At 35.2% G+C, this 21,021-nt stretch overlaps 1 protein-coding gene across 7 annotated transcripts in view; it reads left to right on the top strand.

Annotated features, from left to right (window-relative positions):
- SBF2 (SET binding factor 2) overlaps positions 1 to 21,021 on the top strand; it is a 331,511-nt gene that overhangs the window by 158,554 nt on the left and 151,936 nt on the right. For all 7 annotated transcript variants that reach the window (XM_049821080.1, XM_049821081.1, XM_049821079.1 and 4 more), the window contains 2 exons: positions 3,000 to 3,137; positions 19,362 to 19,475. In XM_049821080.1, coding sequence (XP_049677037.1) covers positions 3,000 to 3,137; positions 19,362 to 19,475 — 252 coding nt within the window. The remainder of the gene's footprint in view (positions 1 to 2,999; positions 3,138 to 19,361; positions 19,476 to 21,021) is intronic.

Genomic DNA, 21,021 nt, shown 5'->3' with positions numbered 1-21,021 from the left:
TTCTTCTCGATGTTGTTTGGATTTCAAATATTACACTTATTACCTTATTTTAAGGAAGCTGAGAATCATTCATTGTTTAATTTCTTGGAGGAGCATGTTGTCTTTATTCTCAATCTATATTTATAAATCTCTTCCAGTTTATTTTAAAACACAAATTCTCTGTGTAGCCAGTAGGTGTACTCTACTTCAGCTGTTTTCTTTAACAATCACTAATTGTTGTTTTCTAGTAAAATACTTAAATCTAGAAAGCATATGTTATACACAAGATCATTTTGAAATCGGGAAGATTTCTCATTGACCTGAGTAGGGTTTAGACATGCATAAAGATTGAGAGATTGCTATTGAGAGCAGCCTGCCCAGGTCAACAGTCACTTCTGATAGGTAAAAATTTAGCTGTTGGTTTTCCTGTGCATTTGCCAGTTTATAGGGCAGATGTTGGTATAAATTTTATGCAGTAGACTTGCTAATAATGTCTTATTACAATAAAAAGAATTATTTTAAAATTTATTGTATTTTAAAATAAATACAAAAAGTATATTCAAAATGAACGTACCAATACCTCAAAGTTCAAAATTGGTAGATTTGGTGTGTATCGTGTGAAAACTGGCTATGCACGAGCCGCACATCCCAAGCTCATGTATTTGTCATTTGGGTGCAGAATACATTGTGGATTACTTGGATATACAAGCTCTTCTGTGCTTTTAGTTGGGTGGTGTTTGGTGCATGCGGAATGGTCCTTTGTCCAGGAATGCCAGATACTCAGAAATCTGATAGATTGCTGCTTACACGTGTGAGATGGGAGATTACCCGTAAAGCTAAAGGGTAGTGTCACCAGCATGGATCTCCTATCAGAACTGGTAGACTTGGCAGACCTGAAAGAGTGTTAAGATTGAAAACTCAAGTGTTCAGAGCTTAAGAACTGCCAGAGCTAGGACTGCATGAGCAACCTTAAGCTGATCTACCTTGTATAGATGACGCAGTTTTAACCGTATACCATGGAAAGGTCTGATTTTTTAACAGAATCTTACTGCATTCTTTGTGTTTTTGCTCATACTCATTGAACAAATAACTATTCAGAGTTTTGGGGGGGTTATCTTATTTGTGCTATGGATTCCAGGCTTCGTTTACCACACACCATCTAAACTCTGCAATACATATAGAACTCTAATGATCTTATTATCAAACTTTTAAATGATGCTTTCATTATAATGTCTGTATATATTGATGATATTACATTATCTTTATAGCAGTCCTGCGAGATTAATAATGGCATCTTCTTATTTTTAACTGACATGGGATGAAAACCAAAAGGAGATTAGGCCAGTATTATCAAAATCATGGACTAATACTGGATGCTTAGCTTGGAATGACTAGGATTTCTTTTCTCAGAGTACTTTTTGGTGTTCAGAACCGTTATTCTCGGATGCAAGAGGAGGTGCTTAGCACTTCTAAGGGTACAGACTCAGAAGTGTTAAGCTGACTATCTAGAATTTGAAGAATGTAACATGAGAAAACTTTGGTTTTGAAGATTTTCCCAGGATCATAAAATAAGCTGTATCAGAGGCAGAGTTTTAACTGCTGTTCACCTAAGGCTACCCAGGTTTTATTGTAGTGGTTCTGAAGATGAATCTGTAGTAAAGATTTGTTTATAATTTATTCTTCATGCTCTTCAGTTTTTAGCAGCTGTCTAGGAGAAAGAAGCAATTGCTGGGAAAAATGAGATTTTTTTACTTATCTCTCTGGTTCCTTTGGTATCTGCATTGTTTAACAATTCTAGAATTATTATTATTATTTAAATTTCTAATACATACAGGGGCTATTACCTTTGCCTCATGTAAATTCTAAGTTTATAATTTTGCTAATAACATGTACTTGTGAATTTTTTGTGTATGTGACTTCAGCCTTAAGTAAGAGAAGCAGTGAATACAAAATTCCATAAAGACCATCTCAAGAATCTTCAGCAAACTGATTTCTGAATTGCAGCACACTCTTCCATTACTAGGAACAAGTTATTAACCAACATTGTACTCCAGTCATTGAAAAAAGAAGAAAAACTGTACACTTTTCCCTTTGCTTGCTTTTGAGCTGTAGTTCTCTCTTTGTTCATGCTGCTTGTGCATCTCTCTTCTGAGGTCAGAATTTCTGTCTTTGGTTCTGGTGACTTGCACTGTCATGGTCCTGGTCAGCTTGAAGGAACAAATACTGAATGGACTTAGGGTTGAGGTGTATTTTAAGTATTGCACATATTTAATCTGCTCATTTGTGCAAGAGCTTGGAAACATTTAGTATTCCAAGTACATTTGAAGTATTTGGAGAACTGCAGACACTCTGAGTCCGAGAAGCAAGTGATTTTCTTTGTCCTTGAGACTTAGGAAGTCATGAAACCTGAACATATTTTTCACAGGGGTGGCAAAACTTATACCCCTTCTATGGTATGACCTCTTATAAAATTCCAGATGCCCACAATGAAGTTTATAGTGGTAATCAATAAATGGATGAAAAATATTGCTCTATAAATAGTCTTTTGTAGGAGTAAGCATTGAATAATTTTGCAAGTAGATGTAAGTAGAATGTCTATGTTTGATTAGATAAATTTAATGTAGAAATAAGTGGAGAAATTAAAAATGTAGATACATAAGAATTTTAGCTTCAAATTCCAACCTGTCATCCAAATGAAACCTGTGTAATATGTCAATTTATTCCTGTTGTTGCCTGTTAAACCCTGCAAAGATGATCTTGAATATTGAATTCGAAGGAACACATCTTCAGTTCGTAGAGTTGTAGCTCCCTTGATGTCTGTAGAGCTAGATTTACATCAGTCTGACCAACTCCAAAACCTATTGGGTTTTCCCCGTTTTCTCCAAATTTTGCAACCCTGCATATGTTCACTTTAAATGAAATGAGCTTCTTGCTTCAGATAACATTCTGTTATATTTTTTAAAACAATTGATATTACTGCCTAACTATATGTCTCTTTGTTTGTTTGTTTGTTTTATTAGTTTTGCCAGCCTGGAGGATGGCAGCTTTCGAAAGAGAGAAAACAGCCAACGTTCTTTGTGGTGGTTTTGACTGATATAGACTCAGAGAGGCACTACTGTTCCTGCTTAACTTTCTATGAAGCAGAGATTAACCTGCAGGTACAAACTTTACAATAAGTAACACAAATGCAGAAAAAGGTGCCTAGAAACAATAGATTAATGTTACAGAGGACAACTTTAGAAAATATTTTGCTGTTCCTGGTAAGGATGTATTGTTCTGTCACACAGAAATGCATGTTTTGCACAAAGGTAAGCTCGATGTACTTGTTTGTGTTTTTCAAAACAGATAAAAACCAACAAAAAAACCCTAGCCAAAAACCTTTCATAGAATTTCTTTTTCTCCACCACGTTTTTTTAATGGGACAGCCAATATGGTGTTCCTTTCATTTACTTCCGTATTTGACATAGCATGAATGATTCTTAGCTTTGTTCTAGGAAAAAGGTTTATTAACTTCTGCTCCCTCTGCTGGCCAACTTTTTCAGGCCAGCACAGGACAAATGTGTACAAGTGTGCTATAATGTATATACATATTTCTGTAAGTGCATTTATTGGCAAGATTTGTGTGGGTGTAAATGGCAAGATTTTAAAACTGATAGAATAGTTCTTCTGTTTTTTAGGTAGGTCAGATTTTGGGTGTCAGCTACTTGGCAGTGTTTGTTTTTAAACATGTATTTAATTATTTTTGGGCAACCACTGTCTTTCAAAAATAGACATTTTGTTTCCCATTTGATGTAAAGTACTTCACAGAATCTCTGCTATGACATAATACTTGGAATCTTTAGAAGCTAGAACCTAGGGAAAACCTAATCCAATCTCTAATTGCCGACCGTCATTGTTAGGTTTTGAAATATTTTCTTTCCCACATGAAAATTAAAAAGTAAGTAAAACCTTGGCATTAAGTATATTAAAATTAGTTAAGATTAAATGGATGGCTAAGTAAAGTATTGTTTTTGCTCTTTTAGTAAAGAACTGTAACATTATTGATTAATTTAAGAAATGGTTTAATAATCCAAGTGTACTCTGTTTATTTAATACTGGAGTTGAAATGTTACCCTATTTGTAGAATAATTAAAAGATGCAGCATAGTAGTAACAATTTTGTGCTTTTTCTAGGGACAATTGGAAGCCAGAGAACAATAGTTGTTCTTATTTCATTAATGCTACAGTTTAGCTGGGTATTTTTGTAGATTATGAAAAGGAGCTAAAAGCAGAAATGTAACCAAAAATCAGATGTATTTTAGTCTTAAATTTTAGTGTAGATCAACTGACATTGTCCTATTAAAAGTTTTGTCATTATTTAATGTCTGTCATCTTTCCTTTATTTTATAAGTAAAAAGTGAAATCTTCTATAGTAATTCTTTCCCAGCTGATAAGTTTGCAATGGCTGACTCTTCCTCCACTTTATGTATTTCATAACATATACTAAATTTAGCAAACTTGTTATTTATCCTGTGGTTTCTAGAAGCTGCTTTTGATTCACTATCCACATCTTTCAAGTAATGCTCATCACAAAACATTCAGTATTAACTAAAAGGTTTTTTTCTTACATTAGCGAAGTATTAATACAAAAAAAAAATAAAAAAAAAAAATAAAAAATTGAGTACAGCAGGATGTTGGTTCTCATAATGCCATTCCTGGCTGTGTTGTAAAGAATGCATATTTTTCAGATGAATTTACTGTGGTGAAATTTATTCTATGACTGCATTGTTTATAGCCAAACTTCCTGTTTCTTTCTAAAACCCAAAGAGAATAATTGAACGTGCCCTGTTACATGGTCATTAGACAAGAATTCAGCACATGTACAATCTGTAATGAAACATAAGCTTATGAAGCATTGGGCTATGAAAGTAATATTGATTTAACCATTCAGATGCATGCCTCATTAAACAAACAGTCCATGAAACATAGTGTCCAGGACTTGAAATGAAATCTGGACAGTACTTCTCACAGTTAAATACAGTTCAATTTTTTTTAACTGAATGATATAACTCACTAAGACAAAAGTAAGATTAAATTTCCCCCCCAAAAAGAGTTACTTTTTTCCCAGTAGCCTTCACCAGGTAAACCTTGATGATACATGAGATTGGCCGGAATTCAGTTAGAGCAGATTAGATGTTTGGTTTGGCAGAATAGTCTTCACAAAAATCTGGAATCAACCACTTGGAAGTTTCTGTGGTTAATTAAAGTGCAAAGTGAAAACAAACAAATTTCTCAGCTTGTGAATGCTAGAAGAGAACTATTGAACCTTTTTTGAGCCTCGTGCATAGTGATACAAGAACCTTTTTGACTGAATTGATCAAGCTAGGTCTGAGAAAGCTAATTCTGTCATTCCAGTTCCCTTCATTCCTGCTTCAGCTGTTTGTTACAGGATAATTTGTAAATAAACGCCACCTGCAACGTAAGGAGGTTGTACTTGGGTAGTATATTTAGGCGGTACCCATGATAACCTAGGGTGCAAGACTAATAACAGCAACTGTAAAAGCTATATAGTCTGCAGGGAAAAAAGTATTCTCCTTGGTATCTCTGAAAGCCCTGGATTCAGGTTAATCTCTTGGTACTTGCATGTCATAACAAATTTTTCAGAGAAAAGCACAGGCTCTAGTAATCAGCTGATGGCCTATTTTCAACTTCCTACCCCTGGATAGAAAGTAAAATACTGTTTTATTTGTTGGCATCTATGAATCATACTTTGCATTGTTGCAGTACTGTCATTCTGAACTGACCCAGAATTTATTATCCGCATGGATTCTGGTCAGTTTGATTGGTGATCAGCTCTCATAAAGTTGTGATAATATATCAAAAAGATTGATGTTATATTTAGTTTGATTAAGACTCCATATCTGTACTCACAAGGAAGGTGAATGCATGATATTCCATTAAATATGGGAATAGAACTCACTTGGTGGAATGAATGCAGGTGATACAGCTTTGCCATGTAATGCTTCATGAAGTGTTCTGTTTTACGATGCTAGTGTCACTTAATTGTCCCAGTAACATTTGTTAAAGCTGTATAAGGAGATATGTTCCTCATGTGAGATTGAAATGAAGCATTTGAAAGTTTGACCTTAACAGGAATCTAAAGTTTGAAACGTGACTAAACTAGTAGAGGCAGTCTAATAATGAATTAACAGTGGTAAATCTGGTGTCATTTAAAGACTTCCTTAGTATGTTTCATAGCAGTCCAATGTGCAAGATTTCTCCCTCACATCAAATTCCTACTAACAGAAAGTGTAAAGAAATCTGAGATACTGCAGTGGTTTCTCCTTCCAGCTTTTTATGTCTCCAGCACATGCTTGGTCTGATCCATGTTTCTGTCTGGCTTAAGGTGCCGTTTAGATGCTCTAGTGAATGGAGCTGGATGCCATACTGACTTCTACAGGAATTAGGAGGAGAATAAGTCAAAACATCCCTATTTCCTCTTCCCTCACAGTGCCTTGAAGGGTTTGGGGTTTTTTTTGTGGGTGTTTTTTCCCATTACTGTATTTTGATTGTTGCTGCAGACTTCAAATCTCATTGATTTGAAATGCGCTTGAAATCTCATTGATTTGAAGAAAAACTTTCCCTATAAACCAAAAAAACCCCCAAAACTTAGCTTATTTTTCTGGTGACTGAAGCCAGAAGCTGTTGAGCAGCCAAAAGGGTATTCAGAAGAATCGTAACTTACTCTATGGAATTCACCCATAAAACTAAGTTACTCTGTGTGTAACTTTATTAGCCATCAAAAAAATGCATACACACAGATATATGTATAGTTCTGTGTGGTGTATACACTGTTTGCTAAAATGAGTTTCTTCTTTCTAACAGCAATTTCTGGATGTTACCACTTAGCATACAAAGACTTGATGTAATACTTTTGACTCAGCAGATGCTTCTACTGACTTCAGCTGTGCTTCTTACCAATTATGCAGTTAGAATTTATACTAACAATGCTTGGAAGAGCACCATAGATAGAAACCTTTTAAAAAAATGTTGACTCACATCGTTTGGGAACTTAATGGTCAAATTGTATGTTGCTTTGCACTTTAAAAGAAGTTCATCCTCTGTCCCCAACCCCACCATCAACAAATTAGAGAATGATTTATGCCAGTAACTGAGCCTGTACAACTGCATTTCTTGCATTACAGAAAATCTGCTCAATGAGATCAGCACAAAACCCCAAACATTTGTTTATAACAATCTTATTACAAGATTGTATCATTCTTCTGTGTTTTCTTAAGCACGTGTACATTAAAACATTGCGATCACAAAGTTGGTAAAATTAAATGTATCACTCTGGAAAATGCACATAAGTAAGAATTCAGAAGTCTCCCATTTCCTGCCATTCACATTCTCTTCCTCTCTTTGCCTCCCTGCAAAAAGAGGAAAAAGAAATTGTAAAAATCCCAAACCATAAAATGGCAGGTTCACAACATTCACAAATATTTCCTGAGTCAAGGGGAGAACTGCCAACAAAATGACTTTGTGCTTCATAAAGTTTTAATTTCTATGCTTGGACTGAAGAGTTGGTGACCCTACTGTATTAAAGCATATGCTGCTTGATGAGTCACTGACATTTGGTTTTTAGCAGAGGATGAGAACACTCCGTTCAGTTGTACCCTTTTTCATGTGCGAAATCTGATCCCCCTTTGGATGTTATATTAGGATGTTATTCTTAAGGTGAAGTTTAATAACTTTTTGTGAATATCCAAAATGTTACATTTGTTCTGAAAGTGACCTCTTACAGTCAATGCCCTGAAACACATCTTTGTGGGGACCCAACCCCCCCCCCCCCCCCCCAATTTTAAAAATAATGTCTAGTATATTACATCATAAGCTTTCTAAATCTGCTGGAAAATGGATGCTATGATAGCACACAGAGATTTAAGTAATGTCTTATTTCCTTTCTGTTCTTGCGTAAAGAGAAAGTTGCTGCTAATTGCCACCATTCTGTATGCTAAGAAATAGACTTGTATTTTTAATGTCCTTTTATACCTTTGACATCCTCTCTAGACCAGAATTTAAAGTTAAGGTGAGAACAGTTGTACAGAGGAAAGCATATTTCCATCTTCCTAATAACTCTGGCAGTAATTTTTCCTGTCCTGTTTATCTTCTGGCTCCTGAATTCGCACACACATCCCCAATGTGAACTCATGCTGTTGCAGGGTGCAGAAGCTTGTTTTGGGTAAAGGTCTCACTTTCCTCTTTACTCTTATGCTATGTCTACACACTGGCCCCAAGTCTCAGCTCACAGCATACGGGATACTGTCTTTTAGGCAGAGACTTTTCCTTGTCAGTAGAGATCAGATAATTTATCTGACTTTCAGACAGTAGTAATGCTAATTCAGCAATTCATTGAAAATCTTTTCAATGCATTTCCCCATATGCAATTTAAAGGAATTACTTGACTGTGTTTTAATTAAACAAAAATCTGTGTGTGTAAAATTTTGCCTTGGTGTACTTCCACATATGCTGTTCTATATTATATAAAAACCATTATGACTGAGTTAAAATAGGGTATGAATTACCAGCGTTCTTAAGGTAATTTGATTTTTGCCATTTGTTCTTCTTAGGTTTCTTAGGTCTCTGCAGTCTCCTCACCTTGGATTAGGTGTGTAAGCTTGAAAGGGTGGAATCCATGGATCAAGTTTGCTGCCTTTGGGAAATTCAGAAAGATTTAGTAAACTCTAAGCTCTGAAATTCCTATTTGCATATGCATAGTTCTTGCTAAAGACTTGTTACTGTAGTTCTTTAACATTCCTTAGTGCTAAGATTAACATGTTGAAAGCAGTTACTCAATGCTATTGAATATTGCCCCATTGAATTTCAGCATTTATAGGGCAACTGCAATGGTATTACCTTGAACTTCCCAGATCTTTCTGGGTGTGCATAGCCTAATGGCCTACTCCAAAAATACGCTTTGGCCTATGGCTGTGTAAACTGGACTGAAAGGTAGAAAGCATGGGTATGAGGTTACTTTTGTTCCAAAGTTCTTTCAGTGTGTTTAGATGATAATGCATATAAGCACCTTCTGGCATTTTCAAAATGAGGTACATTTAATGGTAAACATCTAATAGAGGCTGGCGGTGTAAATTTTGTGTAATGCTGGAAGGTGCAGTGCAAACTACTTATTATTGCACATGAGTACTCTGAAGTGTCAGTAATATTTAAGGAGTGAATGAGCTGACCTGTTACAGAGGCTTGAGGTTACTCTATTTGGTAAGTTTATGATCTTTGCATAACTTTCTATTTTTGGTCCTTTTCTTTTTCAGTTGATAGAATCCCTACTGTGCATTACTACAGTTTATTATCCTGTTTTGTAGTTATTAAATCAAGATAATGATTTTTATGCTGGTATAATTATTCCAGTGTAAGTTTAGCTGCAGTGGTATAATTCTGTGTGCATAGACAAGCCGTGAAGTAGATCTATTCACCTGTGGTTTTTAGTTTGGTACAGCAGATTGTAGGGAGGATGCAGATTTGTCTTCTGGAGGCAGTCAGCTAAGTTTATTTTAACTTTTGTTCATGTGTTAGAATTTATTGGATACACGCGTTCGTGTAATCTGAAAAGTAAATAAAATGAATTGATGCTGAATGATTTTTGGCCTTTGATTGTTAATAAACCAGCTGCAAATCAGACCAGCAGAGACTAAGTCACATGGAGAGAAAGGGATCTGTCCCAAATGAGCAATTTGCACAAGATTACTAAAGCAAATTCAAATATTTTTTCTTAAAATAAGAAATCATGCATGGTCTCTAAATCATCTTTGCTGGGCAGTTAGTTGAAAAACAACGGGCTTGCTGAACTTGGCACAATTTCAGTGCAAGATTTTGCGTAGGGCAAACTGGTTTTGACAATTATAATGAAGTACTAGAGTGAAAGTTTTGTAGTGAGAGATGTTTGTTCTCTCTCTAGGACTGGATGAATTGATAAAAGTACAATCCCGATTTCACTTTCTGTTCACATTTTATTTCGTTTGAGTTTCAAATAATGCCTCCCAGCTTCTACTTTCAGAATGATAAAGCTACATCTAATGCTTTGTGTTTTCTAACTTTTCTACTCGTACCTCAGTTTAAATTGATTTTCCTCAGCCTGACGTGAAGATAAACTTAGTTTTTCTCTGCTCAGCATTAATCAAAACTAAATGCACTGACTTCAGTAGCATATGCCCCCAGCGTGGAAATGTACAGTCAGCATGCCTGGATTGCCCTTATGGCTGAAAATGAGTGGCATCTCTAACAAAGGCAGTTCACAGAGCTGCCTGCCACAGAGGTGGTTCAAAGACCCAGGAGGACACAGTGGTCCAACTGGGGGCAATCAGAGGCAATGTAAGTGAAGACTGCATGGACAGCTGATAGTCTTGGAGAGTTGGATAACAGTTCAGTGTTGCTTTATCTAGGAGCCTTCGGTGTTGAGAGATTTGATAAATGGCAGATTTGGGCATACTTATGCAAGTATTAAGATGGACACGTCCAAATTCTGAAGATGGGGGTGAAAAGACAGGAGAGGAAGGATAGTTACGGTTGATGTGCACTATAATTTAGCTGCGTGTCAATGGAGCAAATGCTAATGTGTTCTCAAGCTGCGTAGGTCCCTTAACATCAGCTACATTCAGTAGTAGCGAGAATTTTTTATGACAATATTGGGAGGTCATTTTCATCTTTAAAAATTGACTTCAGTTCCTAATGAAGATTTTGGCTAGACTGTTATTTTTAAGTTAAATGTCAATATTTAGAAGCAGAGCTGACATCTTAAAATAATGTGATTATTGTGGTAAAATTAGGTTCATAAAAGTTCAAGAGGAAGCCTTAAAATTGGAGGGCTAGATCAGAGCAATTAATATATCTGTTGAATAAAAAAAGATAAGCTTAATATGGGTGAAGTTGGCTGCTGTCGTTTATTTTCTTGGCTGCCACATCTGTTGCCTTTAAGTGAGTTGCAGTTTTTCACTGAAGTAGCACAAAAACAGTCACCTTTTTCTATTAAAAGTTTTAACATAATTTCTTAAGCTGAAATTGAGGCTTACCTGAAAATCTCTGTTTATGTGCTGATTTTCCACATGCAATATTTAAACACATCCAGTGTCATCCAAATGTGACTGACAGTAGAGATCTTGTACTTGCAGTGGCTTTTATGAAAGTGGGTGGGTGAGAAGCAGAAAGATACTTTTTGTAGTCCACTGCCACATGAGGGAAAACCTGGAGTGTGCAATCAACCCTTATCAGATATCAGGTAATCCACAAATGTTTTTAACTTAGACATAAATCTACAGGAAATGAAATTAATTCATAGCTACAAAGAGCTATTTGCTTGTTAAGTGGATGCTGCAATTATTTTTCTTCTCTATTTCACGCACCTGAGGCCAAGCCTGAAACCATGAATGAAATTACGTCACTTATGTTCTGGATTTGGATAAGTTTGGGGTTTTCTGTCCTTAAAGTTTGTTCAGTCAGAGAGAGAAGAAAGAAGGGAATCCACAATAAATCTGTAGTCACTTAATTGAATTTTTTTTCCTGTATTTAATAAACTGTCTGATTTAGGATTAACCCTGCATTAGTACTTTTTGCGTGTATGATTGAAGTATCGAAAGAGAATTAATGTGTTTTTGAAACTGTTATCTACCAGTGAACACTGAATACATTAATATACTGGAAAAGTTATACTGTTGTACAATCTAAATAATATTGTGAAGCTATACCATTAAATAAGATACATTCAAATACATTACATTAAATGCTTAGAAGAACGTAAGAGTGATCATTTGGGGTCAGAAGGAAAAGACATCTTGCATAGTATTTTGTCTCTGTGGATGGTTAGGAGTGAATGTCTAGGAAACAGCAGAGGTACATAGTATGTCTGTGAGTGGTCCCTCCTCTACCTCTTCAGTCCAAGAACCAATAGAGCCAAATATGCCTGGGGCATGTTTAGTAACCTCTGTGAATTTCATTAACTTGTCCGGTCTTATGACCCTGTATGCATTTTTATTGCTACCATTCTGTAGCAGACAAGTTTCCTGAGTTAAATAACTGTTCCATGAAGATCTACCACCATTTGTTTGTTTTGAACATATTTCAGTTAGCATGCTGATTATGGTGGTGGTTGTTTTTGTTGTTCTTCCTTAAGGCTAACCGTGAATGACCAGTTTACTTTGGGTTTGGCGTTTTGGGATTTGGTCTGATTTTCAGGTGCCCAGTTTTTTATGTGAGATTATTGGTGTCACCAGTAAGAAGTATATAAAGACTAAAACTAAGCAATTAGAATAGGACCTGATGCAAAGGACTTTCTAACGGTTTTGCTATCACTCTGATTGGCTGAGCTTTTGTCATGTTTCATGCAGTGTTACTACTTCTGTTTTGGCAAACCAGGACACAAAATAGCTCCAGTGAAATTCCTTTCTTACACTCCTTTGATGCTAAGCATGGAAACTAAACACTTAGACTATTCTTCGCCTTACAAGATGTCATCTGAAACTCATAATTTTTAACTCTGAATATGTGTTTGTGATCTAAAGCAAACACACATTGGGCAGAAGCTGTCATAGGACTACTTCATATTCACCTTTGTACCTGCTTAAGTTTTGCTAAGTAGTGCATACTGAAGAAGCAGGAGACTGTGATGAAGTTTTTAAATGGTATCAATCATACGTTGTTAAGCTAAGCCTGTGCGCTCTGTATTGTATGCTTTCATAGATTCACAGTGTTCATTACAGTCCCTTTAACATCTCCTTAAATAGACTGGCATGGGTACTGAACTGGGAGAGCTACATGACCGCTCATCGCTTGCTCTATTAGAATGTGTAAATCTTTTTTCCGCAGTACCCTGTGTATAGCGTATGAAGAAAATATTTTTAAGAATAGTTTAAGAAAGTTTTTGCTCTTGATCAACACCAATTTAGAGGAAACAATGCCAAATTTTATTACTAAAATTATTCTTTGTTTAATACTTGAAATTTTCTAATACCAGCTTTCAAACTCTTATCTCATTACCATGTACTTGATAAAATGCTGCAAACTGCCCAGTTGTTCTTACACTTTTTTATAAAAGTAGAGGGGGTTTTAAAGGAAAAGGACACCAATTTAAAGCAAAGCAATGCCTTATTTAATAATAGATGTATAAAACCCACACGTATTCAATTTTATTGAATCTCTTTCTAGACTGTTGATCAGGGACATCATGCCTGATCTCTTGGTAGGTAACTCCAGTTGTCAGTTACCTTCCTCATTAAAAAATGCTTGAATAATTAGTCTGAATTTTTCTAGTTTGGGCTTAATGCCATAAACATCCCTTGGCTAAACCAAGGAACAAATTGTTCTCAGAAGACAAGCAAACAAACAAATAGCAGAGAGATGATGAACAGTGCTGATCACAGTTAATTTTTCTAAACTATTGGTTATCAGTCAGGAGATTAATGCTGATTTTTGTTTGGTTGGTCATTTTTTTATTTTGTGAGATATTTTTCTTCAAATGTTTGCACAAATGCATTTATTAATTAAGCTACTTTTATTGACCAAGCTCATAAACTACAAAGTGAGGCTGTTAGTTCAGTTGGTTATTGTACGTTCCAGTTTACCCCATCACTTTAGGTCACAAATATGTTAAATGGATGCTTCTCATGATACAAGAAGAAAGGCAAACAGTTGAAATACATGCGCTTGTGCTCTCTCTAGTTCTGTATTCTCATTTATTATAAGAACCTATGAAACTCATGACTATGTTATGTCAGGAGTCGTATATATATATTTTTAGTGTAGATGTGGGTGTGTACATTCGTTAAAATACATGGAAGAAATGAAGTTTAAGAATACATTGGCCTGCTTTAAATGTACAGTACACACAGGTTTTTTGGCCAGTATCTTAAGAGGCCACTTTACAGCTATAGCAAAAAAGTTGAGCAAAATGAAATTGCATCATATGTCTGTCAAAAGAAGTGTCACCATTTTCTGAGTTTATTATATATTATTTATGCAGGAAAAGGGGAAAAAAAGTAAACAAATGACCCTGCTGTAAATCAGATAAGATTTTTCTGTTTAAACTTAAGATATATCCTCAACCATGTTCTACTTACACAATAAATAAATGCTTGTTTAATTGTATTTTAAAATTTTAAGACTATAATTCTGTATCTAGTTTTAAAATCGGTTATCTTGATTTTTTTTTTCTTATAATTTTTGATCTCATGGGACATAAGTGTTAACATTCATTACTGTGATGTTTTATCTATGTTTTTGTGACAGTTTGGAATATGATGATTTAAAATTAGTTTAAGAAATATCTAAATTTAACAGTTTAGCAGTGCTGTTTCTCCAAGAGATGTTGTGGGGGCTAGAAGAAAAAAGGCAATCTTTAAAACAACAGATTCTGATATACCTTCCGTGTTTCAGATGCCCAGACTGTCAACAATCATATATACGTGAACAAGGAACCCTCACAATAAAGATTTCTGCAGAGACAGTTTTTGTTAGCTGGGTGATTTTGTGGATAAGTTGTTCTGTAATGAACATATTAGTAATTGTTGTATTATCTGGTAGATTTTGTGGAAATACTGCTCTATGGACTTAAGTCAGCCGTAGTTGACAGATCTCTGTCCTATGTTCTCCTTATAACTTTAGAAACCAAGTCAAGATGCAGAAGAAGAGAAGATTCTGGGTTTGGCAGGTGGGGAACAGGACCCTGATGGGCTTCAGTCAAACACAAATATAATTACAGGGGACCAAATATCTTAAGCATGGTGAAATCATGTATGATCACATGTCAGCACACAGTTCCTTTCATTAATGCAATTAAATCAGTCTCTGTTACCTATTCCTTAGCCTACTGAAGAGTCTTTTTCAGAACTTTATTAATCTGATGTTAAAAAAAGTTTCATTCATTTCCAATCAAAAGGCAGGAATCTCTTTCAATATTTAATTGAAATTAAGGAAATTCTTAATCTGTTCTACTGTAGTATGAAGGGCTAGCCAACAATCTAGGTAAGAGATATCGGGGAAGAGCCGTAGCAGTATACCAGATACCATTACCATCATCTTCCAAGCAATACAAGTGCAAAAGGAAAACTATAATGATCAACTAGATTAAAAAAAAAATTAAAATTAAATAGCAGTATTATCTTTCTTCTTATTTAACTAATTTAAATTAATCTTTCAGTTTATATATCCTTAGCAAGGTTTTCTTTGACACCCAATTATTCTTAATTTAGTTGTAAACTGAATGCTATATGTATAAAATAAAAAGGTATTGAAACAAAAACCCACAACCAACTCTTTTATTTCATTAGTTTTGATTAGAGAATATCTTTTCCTTTAGATGAGAAGGCAGATAAAGAAAGACGAAATGTGCATGTGTCTGAGCAAAAGTGTAAATAGAAAGAATTTACAGAATGCTTATGCTGTTAATACTTTGCTTGAAAAGTAGGTTAAAAGTCATGTGTTTGAAATGATTATCTACTTAGTCTACTGACTCCTAATAATGTGCCTGCGTGCCTGTCAGAACATTTAGCCATGGAAGAAATACGACTAGTCACATTACATCTTTCCATAAATCTTTTATGACATAAGAGACAGTGTTTTTATAGTGTAAATGATTTATCAATTCAATATTTTGCTGCTATTGTGCCCTTAAAGTTTTAAACTAAATCTAATTATGAATTAATTTCAGACTTGATCTGAAGTTGAGTAGATTTTGTGAAAATGGCCTTTTATAGAAACCTCCTCCCTGTCTGTGCAGCCTGTTTTCATTATCTTAGTACCATGTGAATATAGAGAAGCTTCCGTATTCCCTTGCCTTTAGAAATGTGAAATATGTTTTAATTTTATTTTTCCTCATGTTGTCAGGGTCCACAATTTGTCAGATAGCCAGAATCTGTTGCCTTTATGCCTAGAATTCATAATTGCTCTTTCGAACAGTTGATACAATAAACTTGTTTTGATTATATGTTTAGTGGTCTATAACCACTAAACTATAATTTAAAAATTCTTGCATTTTTGGGGGCAGGGGGAGAGAACTGTAATTAATGTAAAAGCTTTCCCTGTCAACATTATAATGGATGGAAATAAAAGAGCAAGTGTGGGACATGTGACTGTTGAGTTATTGTGTTTCTCTTATTAATTTGTGAATCAATTTTAATCTAGAAATGAGATACAAACTAGACTAAGCATATACACTGCACATGTACTGGTTGCTGTTTAGGTGAGAATAAATGTACAAAGCCAAGTTTATGTCCATATGTATATATATCACTGTGCCAATTGTTTTTACTTTTGTATGAAAATACTATACATATCTTTTAATGAAAATAACTTAGGTAATACAAACCTAAGTACTCTCTTTTTAAACCATTTTTACTTGAATGCTGTCCTAGTTTTGGCTGGGCTAGAGTTAATTTTCTTCTTACAGTGCACTGTGTTTTAGATTTATAGTGTGAGAATAATGTTGATAACACACTGATGTTTTAGTTGTTGCTAAGTAGCGCTTCTCCTAAGTTAAGGATTTTTCAGTTTCCCATGCTCTGCCAGCAAGCAGGTGTACAAGAAGCTGGAAGGGAGCATAACTGGGACAGCTGACCCAAACTAGCCAAAGGGATATCCCATACCATAGAAGGTGACCCTCAGTAGGTAAACTGGGGGAGTTGGCTGGGAGGGGCCAATCGCTGCTCGGGCATCGGTCAGCAGGTGGTGAGCAATTGCATTGTGCATCACTTGGGTTTTTTTCCTTTTTTTTAATAATTATTCTTCTGTTATATTCCTTTTAGTTCTTATTATCATCATTATTAATAATATATTTAATTATTATTGTTAGTATTACATTTTATTTTGCTTTAGTTATTAACTTGTTCTTATCTCAACCCATGAGTTTTACCTTTTTTTTCCCGATTCTCCTCCCCATCCCACTGGGAGGCAGGGATTAAGTGAGTGGCTGCGTAGTGCTTAGTTGCTGGCTGGGCTTAAACCATGACAAATGCTGAATAGTTTTTTACATAGGAGGCTGTCTCCAGGTCAGGAAGTTCCTGAGCTGCAGATTCCTGGAAGCAGGGAGAATGCATTGGAGGAATGGCAACACTAAGCTTGCCCTCTGTTCAGGGGACACTCAGTACCAAGATAGGGTACTAAGCTATAGATGAACCTTTTTTCTGACTCAGTATAGTGATGCTCATATGTGATTTGGGTTTGGGGTGGTTTTTTTGATACCTTGCTTAGACAAGGGATGGTATAACATTTGTTAATACCACTTTAACTTTTATGTCCTGAAGAATCACAGTAGCAGTTTTACAGGAATCCCAGAATCTCATGTAGTTTGTGTATAAAAATTACCAAAATATTTTATAGTGTTTGTATCTCCTCTGGTATACATATAAAAAATTACATGCCCTTTTTTGTCTATATAGTAACGAAAATAGAGCACCAAGGTGCATGTGCACATACACGTACCTATGTATCTTATTCTTTGGGGGGGGAAGGGGGGAGAAGCGCTTTAGTGTAGGTTGACACAGAACTTGAGTGTGGTTGAGCAGCTTCCAAGAGACACACGCCTGTGTTCAGGACACCAGCCTGAAAGGCCAGCTCTGACGCTATGGGTGGAAGGGCAATGGGCAAGGGCTCTAACTTAGATAACTTCACCTGGGGTCAGGTTAGAAAGTATCTCTTTATCACTGTACAGCTGTCAGTGCGGCTCTAGCTGATAGCCAGCTACTGGACCTTTTCAGTGTGACCTTTTCAGTTTGGTGATAGAACTGAGGAGAGCATTTATATAATAAAACACAGGTCTTGGTGTGGAGGCAAAAATGATTAAGTGGCTCACAGATGATGATGATTGCTGCCTGATAGCTGATGTCTTCAGCTGCCACCATTTGGCTCTGACCAAGGCACACATGACTGTGGAGACAGAACCGGACAGGATAGGACTGTTGTTACGTATTTTGTATCGGTAGAGTTTAGGTTAATCATTTAGGTTAGTTAAAACAAGTGCTTTTGAAGGAACCTGTTTAGTTTCCAACTAGGAGAACAAATATGCTGTAGGGTGGTGATGGTCTCCAAACTTTTTTGATTGTGTACCTCTATCAATAAAACTCTCACATGCAGCTTGTTGTAACTAAACATTTTTCATAATTAAAAACATTTATTAAGTCAGCTTTTTGCTTTAACTGCTTTTGTTTGGATACATGCATTTTGCTTAAAGGAACCATACATTCTGAATTGAGGTTGTGAAATAAAGCTCGTGAACTAGCAGCATTCCTGGCATGTAAGAGCATCTCTATCAGGTTTCTTCCATTTAATAGAAAAGTGATGTTGGATTTTTTTTTTTAAATAAACTGAAAAGATGACTAGTAATGTGACAGAAATAGAAGGCAGATATTTCATGCTGTCATGTGGAAATGGAAGTAATTTTTCTCGTATTCCTAATTAAGATAATATAGTGATTTTTGCTTAGAAGAATGCTCGGTCAGAGGAACAAATAAAATACTTAGAAATTTCGTGGGTGGTGTGAGGGTGGAGAGAATTACATGGAAAAATTGGAAAGCACGGACATTCTGTGATTTGAAACCTTAGTCAGTTAAGGAATTTGTCAAAGAACGTGTGGAATTTTAGAAATGAAAGTATTTAGTGACAACTTTAGTTTTGGCTATGAATAATAATAAAATATTTGTGATTGAATAGTAAGCACTGGCAAGGAGGTTGTAGCAACTTGCACAACATCGTGAACAACTGCAAGTTTATCTACATTGTGCTTTTTTTTTTAATCAGAAATTTAGTGGTTCATAAGTTGGAGGGATTTTTTTGAGAAATCTGGACTAGTTTTCTTGTGAAGAAATTCCTTTAGATTCCAAATTCACTGGGTCAGGCTGGAGAGGCCTTTAAAGATAACTTTAGCTGTAATGTTAGTAGAAATTCTGTAAGAAATTGAATTATACAAACATGAGTAGGACAACCAAACATTCTTTGGCGAAATATATTATTTGTGTATTTGGAGTATGGTTGATTGTAAAAGATCCAACACTTTGATGTGAAAGAATCCTGTTCTGTAATCCACTTCACTATCTAAAATGTGAAGCAGGGAGCGTTTAATGTGAAACATTGTCCTGTTAAACTGCTGTCTCGGGGAACTTTATTTTAGGTACTTTGGTGCATTACTTCCCAGGTAAGTTTTAACACGTTGAACTACATCTAGAAGCTTTTAGGGAGTTCAGGCAACCATTGGAATGTGCTCCTGTTAGTTGACTTCATTACCAGTTCCAAATAATGCATTAATTTTCTTTTCTAAAGCTCTGAGTAATGTTAACTTTTTGTAAAAATGCTAACACTTTAGTTTGAGGTTTCTTTCTGCTTATTAATTGAAATGTTTCTGTTTTCAAGGGAACAAAAGAAATTGAAGGTGAAGAGGAGTCTGGTTTAATTCCGCCTGCAGAAGTATTTGCTCCTAAAAGTCTGGTGTTGGTGTCCAGACTAGATTATCCAGAAATTTTCAGGGTAAAGAACCTGCAGTTGCCAATTATAATATATGTCAGCAGACAAATCTGTTTTTAATGAGTAGCAGTGACAGTACTTTTGTTTTTAAACATCTCAGGATTGATTTGGGAATTTAAAAGCAAAAGTAGGCTTAGATTGAACTAGATAAAGTTCAATGGATATGACAGTAAATAGCTCCTATAGGTTAAAGCAGCCTTTTTTACCCTCCAAGCAGTTTTCAAGCTACATATAAGATGAAATGGAGATTTTCCTAGGTTCAGTTTACTGTATAATGAAGGGAATTATTAGGACAAAACCAGACTTGCTTAGGTAAAAACAAGACATTAACAATATTTGATTGAATATATAATGGTAAATTAATAGTGAAATCCTAGTTTTCCTCCATATGTAAGGCAACATCTCAGAGCCTCTTCCAGATCAAATGAAGATGCATGACAGAGATTTAGGATCATGGATTCCTTTCAGCTGATGAAATATGACTGATCTGAGATAAATGAAAAGCTTAAATTTTTATTAAGCTAATGAATATTAACAGAAACAAATATAATTCAGTTTACAGATCAAAGGAGGAAATCATTCAACAGTTAAGTTGTCATCAGACATTAAGAATGACTGTATCGAGTGAGATTAAAAGTCCATGTAGCCCAGTATTTTGTCTCCGATAGTGGCCTGTAGCAAATGCAAAGCAAAGTGTGTAAGAATGTGGCAGGCTGTAGAAATGATTCCACTAAATACTTTACTAATTCAGTGTGAATTATAGTTAAATGACATCCTGAACCAGAGGTATCAGTTGTGTGGGTTTTTTCATATAATCTGTCCAGTTTCTTAACACAGATTTTAAAACAACCCGTGGCAAGGAGTTTCACAGCTTAACTATGTGTTATATGAAACTTCACTGTTGGAATTATTTCTAAGAAGAGAATTCCTAAAATATTTGCTGATTTATCAAAATTACAGCAGTTAAAAGGCACCAAAAGGATGCTATGGAATAAAGTTATTTATTTTCTTTTTTCCAAAGGCTTCTTAGAACGTAATGTTGAATCATCTTACATTATTAGTAAAAATGATAAAGTTATATCTGTGATTTCTCAATCAAAACTGGATCCATTAAAAAAACTGAAATGCTGAGGTGTTAAGATACTGTTAATTTTAAAATATATTTATATTGAAATAATCAATTAAAGAATATAAGTTAAATAACATATGGAATTGTTGATCCTTGATGCTAGTCTTAAAATGAGCCTCAAAAGCTCATTGATTCATCACTGCTCTACTTTGGAAACCAGTCAGGTTTAGGTCCATAGAATTCAAAGCGCAGATGAAGCTATGTTGATTTTATAATTTTTAAAAGTAACTTGTAGTAAAGCACTTTTTGTATAATGAACAAAGCAGAAACATTGCATTTCTTTTAAAAAGAATATATCTGCACCTGCCAGCACATACATCCCTTCTAAATAGCCAAGCTAATTTTTTTAAACGAATGATTGCTTCTGTAGCAAATTACTTTGTCTTCAGATGAAAAGTACTTCACTACATTAATAACTAT

Source organism: Accipiter gentilis, chromosome 17, assembly GCF_929443795.1.
Source record: "Accipiter gentilis chromosome 17, bAccGen1.1, whole genome shotgun sequence".
NCBI classification, from domain to species: domain Eukaryota; kingdom Metazoa; phylum Chordata; class Aves; order Accipitriformes; family Accipitridae; genus Astur; species Astur gentilis.
Note: the sequence above shows the minus strand (reverse complement) of the source record. Positions and strands in the feature narration are given on the sequence as shown.